Below are 12,260 nucleotides of genomic sequence, written 5' to 3'. Positions count from 1 at the left end.
TTGCGTTTCGAAACCTAAAATGATATGACTTGAGCGGTTTTATTGAGTAGAAATTACGTGTATGTGTAATTAGTCGTGATATGAAATAGCAAAGCAGTTCATTTTAGGTCGTCAATTGAATCGCAATAACAGTTCATGGTGGGCCCACTGATCAGAAATATAATTTCAGTTTAAAGAATAATTTCATTACTACCATAAAATAAAACAACACTTTATTAACTATTCACCATTGAACATTGAGTTAGCAATAGCACCACAGGGTGCCACAGGCTTCATCTTTCCATCCTCTTCGGCATAGGAAAATGGCTCGCAGTCTGTTGATGGAGTAAGAGACAGACGACCCAAAAGTTGATTATCATCCCTACAAAATAAAGTTATTTATTAAATTGTATTGGAGTATTGCTGTCATCTCTGGTCTGGCGCACCCCAGTACCTGCTCCATCCATTTGACCGCGTGCAAGGTAGAGCAGCTCGAATTGTCGGGGACTCAGTGCTCTGTGAACGGCTGGATCACTTGGCGTTGCGTAGAGACATCGCTTCATTGTGTGTCTTCTACTGCATTTATCACGGGGAGTGTTCCGAAGAGCTGTTTAACCTGATTCCTGCCGCCGAATTCCATCTTCGCTCGACACGCCACAAGTTAGGATATCATCCCCACCATCTGGATGTGCGGCGGTCCTCCACAGTGCGGTTTTCAAGGAGCTTTCTCCCACGTACTACAAAGCTGTGGAATGTGCTTCCTTGTGCGGTGTTTCCGGGACGATACGACATGGGTACCTTCAAAAAAAGCGCGTACACCTTCCTTAAAGGCCGGCAACGCTCTTGTGATTCCTCCGGTGTTGCAAGAGAATGTGGGCGGCGGTGATCACTTAACACCAGGTGACCCGTACGCTCGTTTGTCCACCTATTCCATAAAAAAAAATTGTATGACTTTTTATAATTATCTTATCAGGGTTCAATATTGTTAAAACCTAGTCAAATCGTCATGTCGAAGGCTTATTACAATATTAATGATTATGCAAATGATATTACAATATGGAATTAAATAGTACTATTTATAGTTTTTACTTCTTATAAATTTTATGGTTCAACCTTATATTATTTTACTAGATTGCATTATTTTTAAAATATATGTAATATATGTATAAACTTTTGTGAAGTTAGAATGTATTTAAATTGTGTTTTTAGTTATTGACAATTACGAGCAATCTGTTGTTAGTTAAATTATCAGCTGTTTAACTATTGTGTTTCATAAGATAGATACATGAAACATACAGGAATTCATCGGTCAGAATACCTTTCTCAAGCAACATTAAATAAAAAAAATTTAAATAACATCAAATACATATTTGTACTGTTTCTTAAAGCTGCAATGAGATCAAAATTCTAAATAAAATCGTGTAAGAGGTATAGCCATTTAAGTCTTGTTATTTAAAAAAAATACTGTAACTAATATTTACTGTTAGATTATGCCTTGTATGTTTTCACTATGCCTTTTCTAATGTTTTTTTTTTATAACACATTATGTTATTTATTTATAGCTGTTTTTATTCAGTCATATTCATATTATAAACTATAAATACATCATCAACTATAAGCTGCAACTCCAGTCATTCTTGGGAGTACTGAAAACCAAATACAACAGCCACAATAGAGCCAGTCCAACTCCATTTGGTCACATTTCTTGGAACTAGATGCATTATGATTAAGGCTATCTATTCTTTCAAGTTATTTCCTTTTTTTTTGTGGTTTGTTAGCAATAAATGGTTAATATTATGTTGTTAGATTGGTTAACATACCGTGACTTCACATATCGCCGATGATTTTGATAATAATTGCTGAGTCCATAGTAGAAATAGACATCACCAAGGAAATCTTCAGTCAAATTGAAATTTATTCTGCATATACAAGGATCCATGTTGTTTGGCTTAATATATTCAGCACATGTAATGTTTTCATCTTCCTTCATGCAGTGTGTATAATCTATTACATATTCCTTAACCTAGACAAATAATTCATGAACTATATATCTATATATATAAGAGATTTCCACATATATTTTGACTCATCACAATATATCTGGAACCATAAAGCGTAGAGACTAAAAAAAAATTGGGTAGGAATATTCCTTCCGCCGAGGGCGGAGGGAATAAGAGGGCGGCTAAGAATGGATATTACTAAAATCAACGCATTAGTTATTACTAAATTCAACCCGTAAGTCTTTTTTTATTATGAACAGAACAATGTCTGTCGGGTCAGATATTATAATATATATGAATGTGTGACAATACTAGAAGATTTTTTTTTTTTATGGAATAGGAGGACAAACGAGCGTACGGGTCACCTGTTGTTAAGTGATCACCGCCGCCCACAATCTCTTGCAACACCAGAGGAATCACAGGAGCGTTGCCGGCATTTAAGGAAGGTGTACGCGCTTTTTTTGAAGGTACCCATGTCGTATCGTCCCTGAAACACCGCACAAGGAAGCTCATTCCACAGCTTTGTAGTACGTGGAAGAAAGCTCCTAGAAAACCGCACTGTGGAGGACCGCCACACATCCAGATGGTGAGGATGATATCCTAACTTGTGGCGTGTCGTGCGAAGGTGGAATTCGGCGGCAGGAATCAGGTTAAACAGCTCTTCGGAATACTCCCCGTGATAAATGCGGTAGAAGACACACAATGAAGCGACGTCTCTACGCAACGCCAAGTGATCCCAGCCGTTCACAGAGCACTGGGTCCCCAACAATTCGAGCTGCTCTGCGTTGCACGCGGTCAAATGGATCGAGCTGATACTGGGGTGCGCCAGACCAGAGATGACAGCAATACTCCATGTGTGGCCGGACCTCCGCTTTTTAGAGCGCTAGTATGTGGGCCGGCTTGAAGTATTGCCGTGCTCTATTAATGATGCCCAGTTTCTTTGAAGCCAATTTGGCTTTGCCTTCCAGATGACCACGAAATTGGCAACCGCTCGAGATTTCGAGACCCAGTTTTCCGATACTAGGCGCGGCTTTAAGAGAAGTGTTCTCGAAAAGCGGTGATACGACAAATGGGGTTTTTTTTGTGGTAAACGCGCAAACTTGAGTCTTCTGGGGGTTAAATTGAACAAGGTTCAATTTACCCCATTCCGCGACCTTCTCGAGAGAGGACTCGATAGAAGACACAAGTTTCTCCCGGCACTGGTTGACAATTTCCCGAGCATAGCCCGTGTATACGGCATCACCAGTGCTGTCATCTGCATAACAATGTATGTCGGAGGTATCCAACATATCATGGATATGCAGAAGAAACAGCGTGGGAGATAGCACTCAGCCTTGGGGCACTCCAGCATTCACGGGCTTCGGGTTCGAGCAATATCCGTCGACAACGACCTGTATGCTGCGCCCAGTGAGGAAGCTGGAGGTCCACTTGCACAAGCTCTCGGGAAGCCCAAATGATGGAAGTTTGGAGTGGAGCGCCTTGTGCCATACACGATCAAAGGCCTTCGCTATATCCAGGCTAACTGCCAGGCCTTCCCCCTTGCTTTCAATTGTCGCTGCCCATCTATGTGTTAGGAATACCAGAAGATCACCTGCCGACCGACCATGGCGAAACCCGTATTGTCGGTCGTTGATCAACTGGTGACCCTCTAGATATACCAAGAGCTGACGGCTAATTATGCTCTCCATGATTTTGGAGAGCAGGGAGGTAATAGCAATAGGCCTGTAGTTTGCCGGATCCGAACTGTCTCCTTTTTTTGGATCGGATGGACAAGGGCTGACTTCCATGAGTCAGGGACTACGCCTTTGGAATAAGAGTGCCGGAATAAACGCGTTAGCACCGGCGTCAACTCAGGGGCACACGTTCTAAGCACGATTGGAGAAATGCCATCCGGCCCGCTCGACTTCCTGACGTCCAACGAAAACAGAGCTCGCCTAACAGTTTTCTGTCTGAACTGTACTTCAGGCATAGAGCTCTGACACCGCGGGATGGTCGGCGGTGTTTTTCCGTTGTCGTCAAGAGTCGAGTTGGAGGCGAAAAGAGTGCACAAGAGATCGGCTTTCTCTTTTGCCGTATGGGCCAGGGTGTCATTCCTCATGTGCAACGGCGGCATGGACGGCTGGCTGAAGTTACCAAGACCAGCTTTCGACAACGACCAGAACTTGCGTGTTCCGGTCGGGTAACTGGAAAGCTGCTCGCCAATTTTGACGACGTGTTTTGACTTTGCACGGGCGATTTGCCGTTTAAAAAATCTGGAGGCACGGTTGTATTTCCTCTTAAGAACTGTGCAGTTCGGATCCTTTGTGCCCAGCGCCGCAACCCAAGTTCGAGACGCCTGTTTTTTGCAGTCAGGTGCTGCTTTAACAGACGCATCGAACCAGGGCTGTGATCTGCCACCGATGGGTACTACAGAGTTTGGTATAAAAATATCCATACCCTGTAGTATCACATCGGCTACTGCAACGGCGCAGGCACTAGGATCATCCGAAGGGAAACAAACCCTACACCAAGGGTAGGATGCAAAGGGTAGGATGCAAAAAAGGAACGCATCCTATCCCAATCTGCTGACTTGTAGTGCCAAACGCGGCGGGTCGCTGGTGGTCTGCGACGTTGGCGTCGGATAGGCACTACACTCCTGACCAGGCAATGGTCGACGTTCCGAGAGGGGCGTCGACAAAGACCTGGTAACCATCGGGATGTGTAGTCAGCAGAAGATCCAATAAGGACGGCATGTGGCTATCCACATCCGGGAGCCGCGTTGGCGACTCAACCAATTGGGACAGACCATACGCCAATGCAAAATTATGCACAGATCGGATCGAAGATCTGTATAGATGAGCCATATTAATGTACTGTAACAAGCTGATATCAGCACGTCTTTTGTCAAGTAAATAAAAAATATAATATAATATATATAATATAAAACGTTTATATATAATATATATATATATAAACGTTTATTGACACAGCAGTTGGATATGCAATAATATACATATAAAATTTCTACTACACCTCAAAGGATAGTTATAGAAGTATCTCTTTAAAAGAAAATGTGGTGTTGTTGGAACTATCAAAAATGTAGATTGGCAAGTGGCAACAAGTGTTGGTCGGTTATACCATTAGTTTATTATTTTCTAAATTCATATGTACTCTTATTTATATTTACAATAAAGAAAAACATCCTGAGGAATACAGAACCTAGACATAAAGTATCAAAAAGTTATTAACGAATAATGAACTGAGTGGAAGTAAACACGAGTATAATATATTTATAATATGAAACAAATACGGAATCGAAACATAATTCTTTCAGACAGATGTCAAAACATAAAACAATTGACAATTATATCGTTCATTTACAAAGAAGGTGCGTAGACTAAAGGCTTACTACCTTCTTAACATCCGGTCTCGATTTTGGCTAGGCTAAGCCTATAAGAGTGCTCAGCTCTTTTATCTGGGGCTTGAATAGCGGCTTGGTTAGAAAGTCGGCGAGCTGTTTCGCTGCATCTACTTTAAGGAACTTAAGGCCTACTATAGTCACACACTCACGTACAAAGAAACGTTGTATCTGAATGTGCTTCATATTCTGGTGCCTTTCACAAGGTGGGTCATGGGCTAAACATATCGCAGACTCACTGTCTAGATGAAGTTCTGCATAGACATCCGCAGTCACCATAAACTTCAGAATTCTCTTTAGCCATATGATCTCTTTGACCATTTCGCTGGCTGCCACTATCTCCGCCTCTGTGGAGGAAATCGCAACTGTAGTTTGCCGCTTGCTTTGACAGGCGATTGCTCCTTTTGAATATATACAGACCATTCCAGAAGTAGATTTCCCTGTGGTAAGATCTCCTCCATGGTCTGCATCACTATAGATTTTGATGCATAATCAAAATCTATACCATAATCAATGTTCCCTTTTGTGAAGCGAAAAATTCTCTTCACTCTCACCACATCTTCGGGATTAGGATTGTCTAATTTTCTTGAGACACAGCGTAAGCTATGTCTGGTCTTGTCCCAACAGCTAAATAAGAAAGTGCCCCAACTGTTTCTCTATAAGGGAATGGAGCTGCTTCTTTCTCTTTCTTTTGTAAAGTAGCGTCTTTGACTATCGGTGTCACAGTAGTTTACAGTTCTGCATGTTAAACCTCTCTAGGAGACGCTTCTTTTGATCTTTAATCCTATCTTTAAGATGTATTCGGTAATGCAATGGTTCCAACGTCGAGGAGCTTGCTTCAAACTATATAGACTCCTTTTGAGTTTGCATACCTTAGCTGATTTATCATTATAGCCTTCAGTAGGCTTCATGTAAAACTCTTCTTTTAATTTTACATATAGAAACACGGACGAAAGGTCGAATTGTGACAAAACTAGATTTTCTTGCGCAGCGACACTCAAAACTGCTCTTATTGTACTCGTCTTTGCTACAGGACTAAATGTCTCATAATAATCCAGTCCTTTCTTTTGTGAGTAACTTTTTATTACCAAACATGCTTTATATTTATCAACCGTGCCATCAGAATTGGTCTTGATCTTATAACCGATCGCTTTCCTATCTTTGGGTAAGTCTACCATATCCCATGTTTGATTTTCATTAAGAATAGTTGATTTCGCTTTCCATTGCTTTACGCCATTTGTCAGCTACAGCACTTTCAATTGCTTGCTTGTATGTGGTCGGTTCTATTATAGGCCGATCTGATTTTGACTGTGCATGACAAATATTACACACAAAATCTCTGTATCGATTTGGGGGTCTAAGATTGCCACGATTGCGTATAAGGTTCAGTGTTGATAACTGGTTTACTTCTGCAGGCATCTCATTACTAGGCAATATAGATCACCGTGCTTCTCTCTTTCCAATTAACCTCTTTACACCATTCACCTTAAATATGCATGTTGTTGGTGTTGACTCAAATGTGCTATTATACGAAATATCATGTGCCACAAGGACTGAGAAAAGATTTCGACTTATGGTGGGTACGTACCATACGTTCTTTAAGGTAATCTGATGTACTTGTTTTACCATCATGTGCTTCTGCTCTAATGGTACCAATCCCTACTGCATGAATTCTTTGTCCATTAGAGCCTCATACTGTGTGCTTACTCTTGAAATGGTTGAACTCCACAAAAAGATTGTCTCTATTTGTTACGTGATTTGTTGCTCCATTATCTACATAAAAATTTATCGTATCTTTTATTTCATTACCAGTTATGGACAAGATAATCAGGTTGACATTCTTATTGTCATTTTTTGACTTCTTTGGCCTTCCATTACTTATCCATTTCTCACATTTCCTTACAAAGTGACCGCGTTGACCACAATAATTGCACCTTTTCTTATCTTTTCGCGTCTCTTCCTTGCTTTCTTCTTTGCTGTTAGCTCTGAATTCCTTCCTTCCTGTTTTCACCCATAATGCGTCAGCATTGCTGCTGCATTCATCGTTTTCTTCTGCTTTCACAAGAACCTTCTCATGAGAACATAACTGGATAGTTAGGTTATCAACTGTGTGTTCCTTCTTCGTCATCAATAGCCAGCTAGATTTGAACATAATGTATTACGGCGGTAACGTATCAAGAATTTTGTAGATTAACAGAATATCTGGTAGATCCTTTTCCAGGTCCAGTGCTCTGTGTAGTTCATGCCATAAATTCTTGAGCGTCAAAGTATGACTTGCCATATCATGCGTAGTGTCTCTTTTGTATGAGAAGAAAGTTTGGCACAACTCATAGCTTCTATCTACTGCGCAACCTTCGAATATTCTGTGTAACTCATCCCACATATCTTTTGAGTAGTTGAAGCGCATCATTTTCTCTAGTACGTCATCTTGCAGATTTGACAGGACGGAAATTATGTTGTCGATCTTATCATATTCCTGTACTTCTTTTTCAAACCTCGTCTTGTCTTCTGGTGTAGCATTAGGCAGTAGTGTTGGCCTAGGTTTCTTTCCTTCCAACACATCGCTTGCCCCTGGTAGCCCCTTTAGTACCATGAAAACTCTAAACTTCCACGTATTGAATTTCTTGACATCTAAATCCCCAATTCGAACCTTGGAAACCTCTGCAATAGATTTATCCATCTTGACTGCAGGTCCAATTTTGTCAAATTATTAGAACTATGCCTGTCCACTATGGTTTTTTTTTCGGTTTCCGGTATTACAACAGTAAACATCGAACTCTTGTCACTCCGTAAACTTAATCATTTTAAAAATAAATAACAACTCTGAGTAGTACTTCAGTAGTTCTTATAACGTGTACATTAGTGTAGTGAAGAGATTCACTAAATTAGTTTTACATGTTTCCTCGAAATTACCAAAGTAAAAGAAGATTTGTAACACCAACAATGTGAGGTTATATGTTACAACATTCTAACACTAAAACGTAAACAAGTGTCAGTGCTTTAGTATTAACATTCAATAGTGAACAAAGTGAAGTGATTATAATAAAACTTTAACAAAAGTGAATTACTTGAAATAAACGAAAGTGTATATACAAAAATAGGGATTAACCTAAAAATCTACGTCGAATTCCGGCACCGACAAGTGACAGCTGACATTTCAAACTTCAAACCAACCAGACATATCAACTGTCTATCCTTGCCATTTCGGAGACGTGGCTCATGCCTGGGTCCCATTTTAGGATTTCAGGCTTTTCTTGCCTCCGGGATGACAGGAATGATGGTTGGGCAGGTTGTGCACTGCTGATTAATACATGTATGACATTCTCCCAAATTATTGTGCCTATACATAATCCAGATTTACATGTAGTAGCTGCCAGAGCTGCTAATATATCTTTTGTTTCTGTTTATTTCCCTCACCCCTCCTGAGAGATTTATGACCGGTATAGTGCGTTTTCGGGAAAAAATAACCGCAGTACATTTGGGAACAGAAAGAGTGAGGTTGTGGTCTAAGAGCCATTGATTCAGATAATATAAAGCAGAATTTAAGCAAGATGATGAATAGTTAAAAGAAGATGAGATGGAGTATAGTACTATATCATCAGCATATTGAAGAATTTTGCAGAATGGGCTAACAGTAAGGCCTAGGTCAGAAGTATATATATAATAAAGGATAGAACTTAACACCGAACCCTATGTATTTTCTGCCTGAGTAGAGGAAGGTGAACGTTGTCATATGCCGCTGAGACATCTAGAAAGACCCCAACAACATGCTCGCTTCTAGAAAATGCTAAACGAATTTCAGAAGTAAGGATGCTTAGGTTGTCCAGCGTACCCTTACCTTTCCTAAAGCCATATTGGTTATTAGAAAGGAGATTTTTATTTTCTATTATCCATTCTAAATTGTTTTTACCAAATTTTCCATAATTTTGGCCAGAACGACAAAGCAATGGGACGATAGGAGGAAGCAACCAATGGGTCCTTGCCAGGTTTAAGGATGGGTATAATAATTTGTGTTCTCCAAGAATTCGGGATTACACAGGAGGAGCAGTACGAATTGAGAATATTAAGAAGTACTTTTTTGCTAGTGGTAGAGGATTTACAAATGAAGGAATAAGGTATACCATCCGCGCCAGGAGAGGAATCACGAAGGTGATCAAGAACAGATGTTAGTTCGGAGAAGGAAAAAGGATCGTTCATTTTGTCTGAGTCGGAAAGGGTAGAAATCGGATCGGGGGTAAAAAGGCAATCAGATTCAGGGACGTAGGGAGGAGCTAGATGGCAAAAGAAGTCATTAATAAAAGAGTTTGGGTCATTGTTTGAAATGTCCGGCATGTCAAAACCTCTACGATACGTTTTTATATTTTTCTAAACGAGGGAAAGGGGGGAACGAGGAGATAAGGATTCACAGAATTGACGCCACCCAAGGGATTACTTTTTGGAAAGAAGTCTTGATGTGCGAGCAGAAATCTGTTTAAAGGAAAAAAAATCTACCATGCTACAAGATGTGGAGAATATTTTCTAAGCTTCTTTTCGCGAGCGGACCATGGCGGAGCATTCAGCATCCCACCAAGGAGGGGAAGAAGTTAATTTTCGGTCAGAATTTTTTAGCAGCTTGTAAAATTGACGATATGAACTTCTCATACATCTGGAGACAATTAGATGTTGTTATCTCTGTAAAAGAGTCACTTTCTGAGTCCATAAGCAATGAAAATTGATGCCAATTGGCATTGGCGACTCGGTATTTGAGAGGTTGGGAGGGAGAAAAGGGGGGAGATGGATGGGAATAAGAAATAATAATGGGAAAATGGTCACTACCCAATGAACTTGGTAGCACTAGCCAAGATAAGAGGGAGACTAGAGATGGAGATGCAAGAGAAAGGTCTGGCACACTGATATTTTGTGCTGGGGAAACTCTACGAGTGGCAGATCCATCATTGAGGATACATAAATTTATGTCATCAAAAAGATCTAAGAGGAACGAGGAAGATGGGTCAATAAAATGAGAACCCCAGATGGTGTGTCGGCAATTAAAATCACCTAATACCACCATGGGGCTAGGTATTGAGGAGAGCATAGTATTTAGTTCGAGAATGATGTTAGAACTATTCATCATCTTGCTTAAATTCTGCTTTATATTATCTGAATCAAAGGCTCTTAGATCACAACCTCACTCTTTCTGTTCCCAAATGTACTGCGTTTATTTTTTCCCGAAAACGCACTATACCGTTCATAAATCTCTCAGTAGGTGATGAATCAATCCCGTTTAAGGATAATGTTAAATTCCTAGGTCTTTTTCTTGACTCTAAGCTCTCCGGTATTCACCACGGTACATTGTTACGAAATGTGAGAGGGGTGTAAACGTTATGAGGGCCCTTTCGGGGGTACGCTGGGGTGCCCACCCATTTTGTCAAAAACTTTTATACAATGATATCGTTCGTAGTCATTTTGATTACGGTAGCTTTCTACTTGAGCCGTGTAGCAAAATAGCCCTGTCCAAATTAGAGAAAATCCAGTCCAAATGCTTACGAATCATAACTGGTGCTATGAAATTTTCTCCCGTCAACGCTCTCCAAGAGGAGTGTGTAGACCCACCTCTTCACCTTCGCCGTCAGTACCTAGCCGATAGATTCCTAACTAACGTAATCCAATTTAGCGCACACCCCCTTCTTGATATTCTGCACTCTTTATCTCTAACTATTCAAACTTCTTTATATTGGTCTCAAAGATCCGCCTCCGTTAATTAATTCTTATACTAAATTTAAAGGCTTTCCAGTTCCCATTTACCAATCAGCCTTATGCCCAGTCTTTGAAGTAGAATATCAGTCTCTCATTTTCCAAACTAGAATTTTCTTTGACTTTGGAATTACTAAACACTGCCCTGAAGCCAATAGAAAATTTAATTCTATTCTATCTTCTGATTGGTCTGATTGGGTGACGTTGTACACGGACCCATCCAAATTATCCAACAATAGCTGGGTCGGGTCTGCAGTTTGGATCCCTTAGTTCCGAATAATTTTAAATTACAAAAGTCCCCCGCAGAATTCTATCTTTACTGGCGAATCAATTGCCCTGTCAGAGGCGGTGTCATATGTTGAATCACGTAAGATCAACAAGGCTTTAATCTTGTCTGACTCATTAAGCTGCCTATTGGACCTAACAAAAAATCCTTTCAAAGCTTCAAACAACTTCATAATTAATTTAAGAACAAAGGCATCCCTGTACAGATGTCACATAATGGGAATAGAAGTTGCATTAGCTTGGATACCTAGTCATCTATTGATAACTGGCAATGAAATTGCAGACTCGTGCGCTAAAGACGCGATTCAGTCTGGAACATTAAAATTTAATTACTGTTTTCCTCGAGATCTACGCGCTATGTCTAAACACTTTCTGGTTGATTCATGGAATGCGTTATGGCAAATCACAAAACAAACTTAAGGTAAATTCTATGGTTCTATCCAACCCTCTATCCCCTGCAAGCACTGGTTCTTTCCTCAAAAAAAAAAACAAAATAAACTTTTCACTTCTGTCATCATACGACTTCGCTTGGGATTTGTCTGTTCCCCAGTATTTTTGGCCAAGATCCGGGTAAGGGACCATTCTATATGTGAATGTGGCCTTGAGGAAGGTACTCTTGAACATATTTTTTTTCTATTGCCCTAAATTGTCAATTCCTTTATATGACCTTCTACCGAAGGATATCCCTCACCCCATCAACTCCCTTTTCTTCTTACTTTATGCCATTCCCCTTTCATAAAGATTCTTTACAAATTTATCTCCCGCAATAATATTAAATTGTAATTTCACTTTTTACGCTTCTAATAGGCACATATTCCCACTTACATTTACACATTTCTCCCTTAAACTTAGATTAGATACTAACA

The 12,260-nt window shown here is 40.2% G+C and overlaps 1 protein-coding gene across 1 annotated transcript in view; it reads right to left on the bottom strand.

Moving 5' to 3' along the window:
• The window catches only part of LOC126974206 (cell cycle control protein 50A), a 33,431-nt gene that overhangs the window by 14,466 nt on the left and 6,705 nt on the right, over window positions 1-12,260 (bottom strand). The window contains exons 3-4 of the mRNA XM_050821659.1: window positions 1,800-2,002; window positions 228-361 (exon numbers count right to left, since the gene is read on the bottom strand). Coding sequence (XP_050677616.1) covers window positions 228-361; window positions 1,800-2,002 — 337 coding nt within the window. The remainder of the gene's footprint in view (window positions 1-227; window positions 362-1,799; window positions 2,003-12,260) is intronic.

The sequence above is a fragment of the Leptidea sinapis genome, chromosome 31 (genome assembly GCF_905404315.1).
Source record: "Leptidea sinapis chromosome 31, ilLepSina1.1, whole genome shotgun sequence".
Lineage (NCBI taxonomy): Eukaryota > Metazoa > Arthropoda > Insecta > Lepidoptera > Pieridae > Leptidea > Leptidea sinapis.
This window is presented reverse-complemented; position numbering and strand designations above follow the sequence as displayed.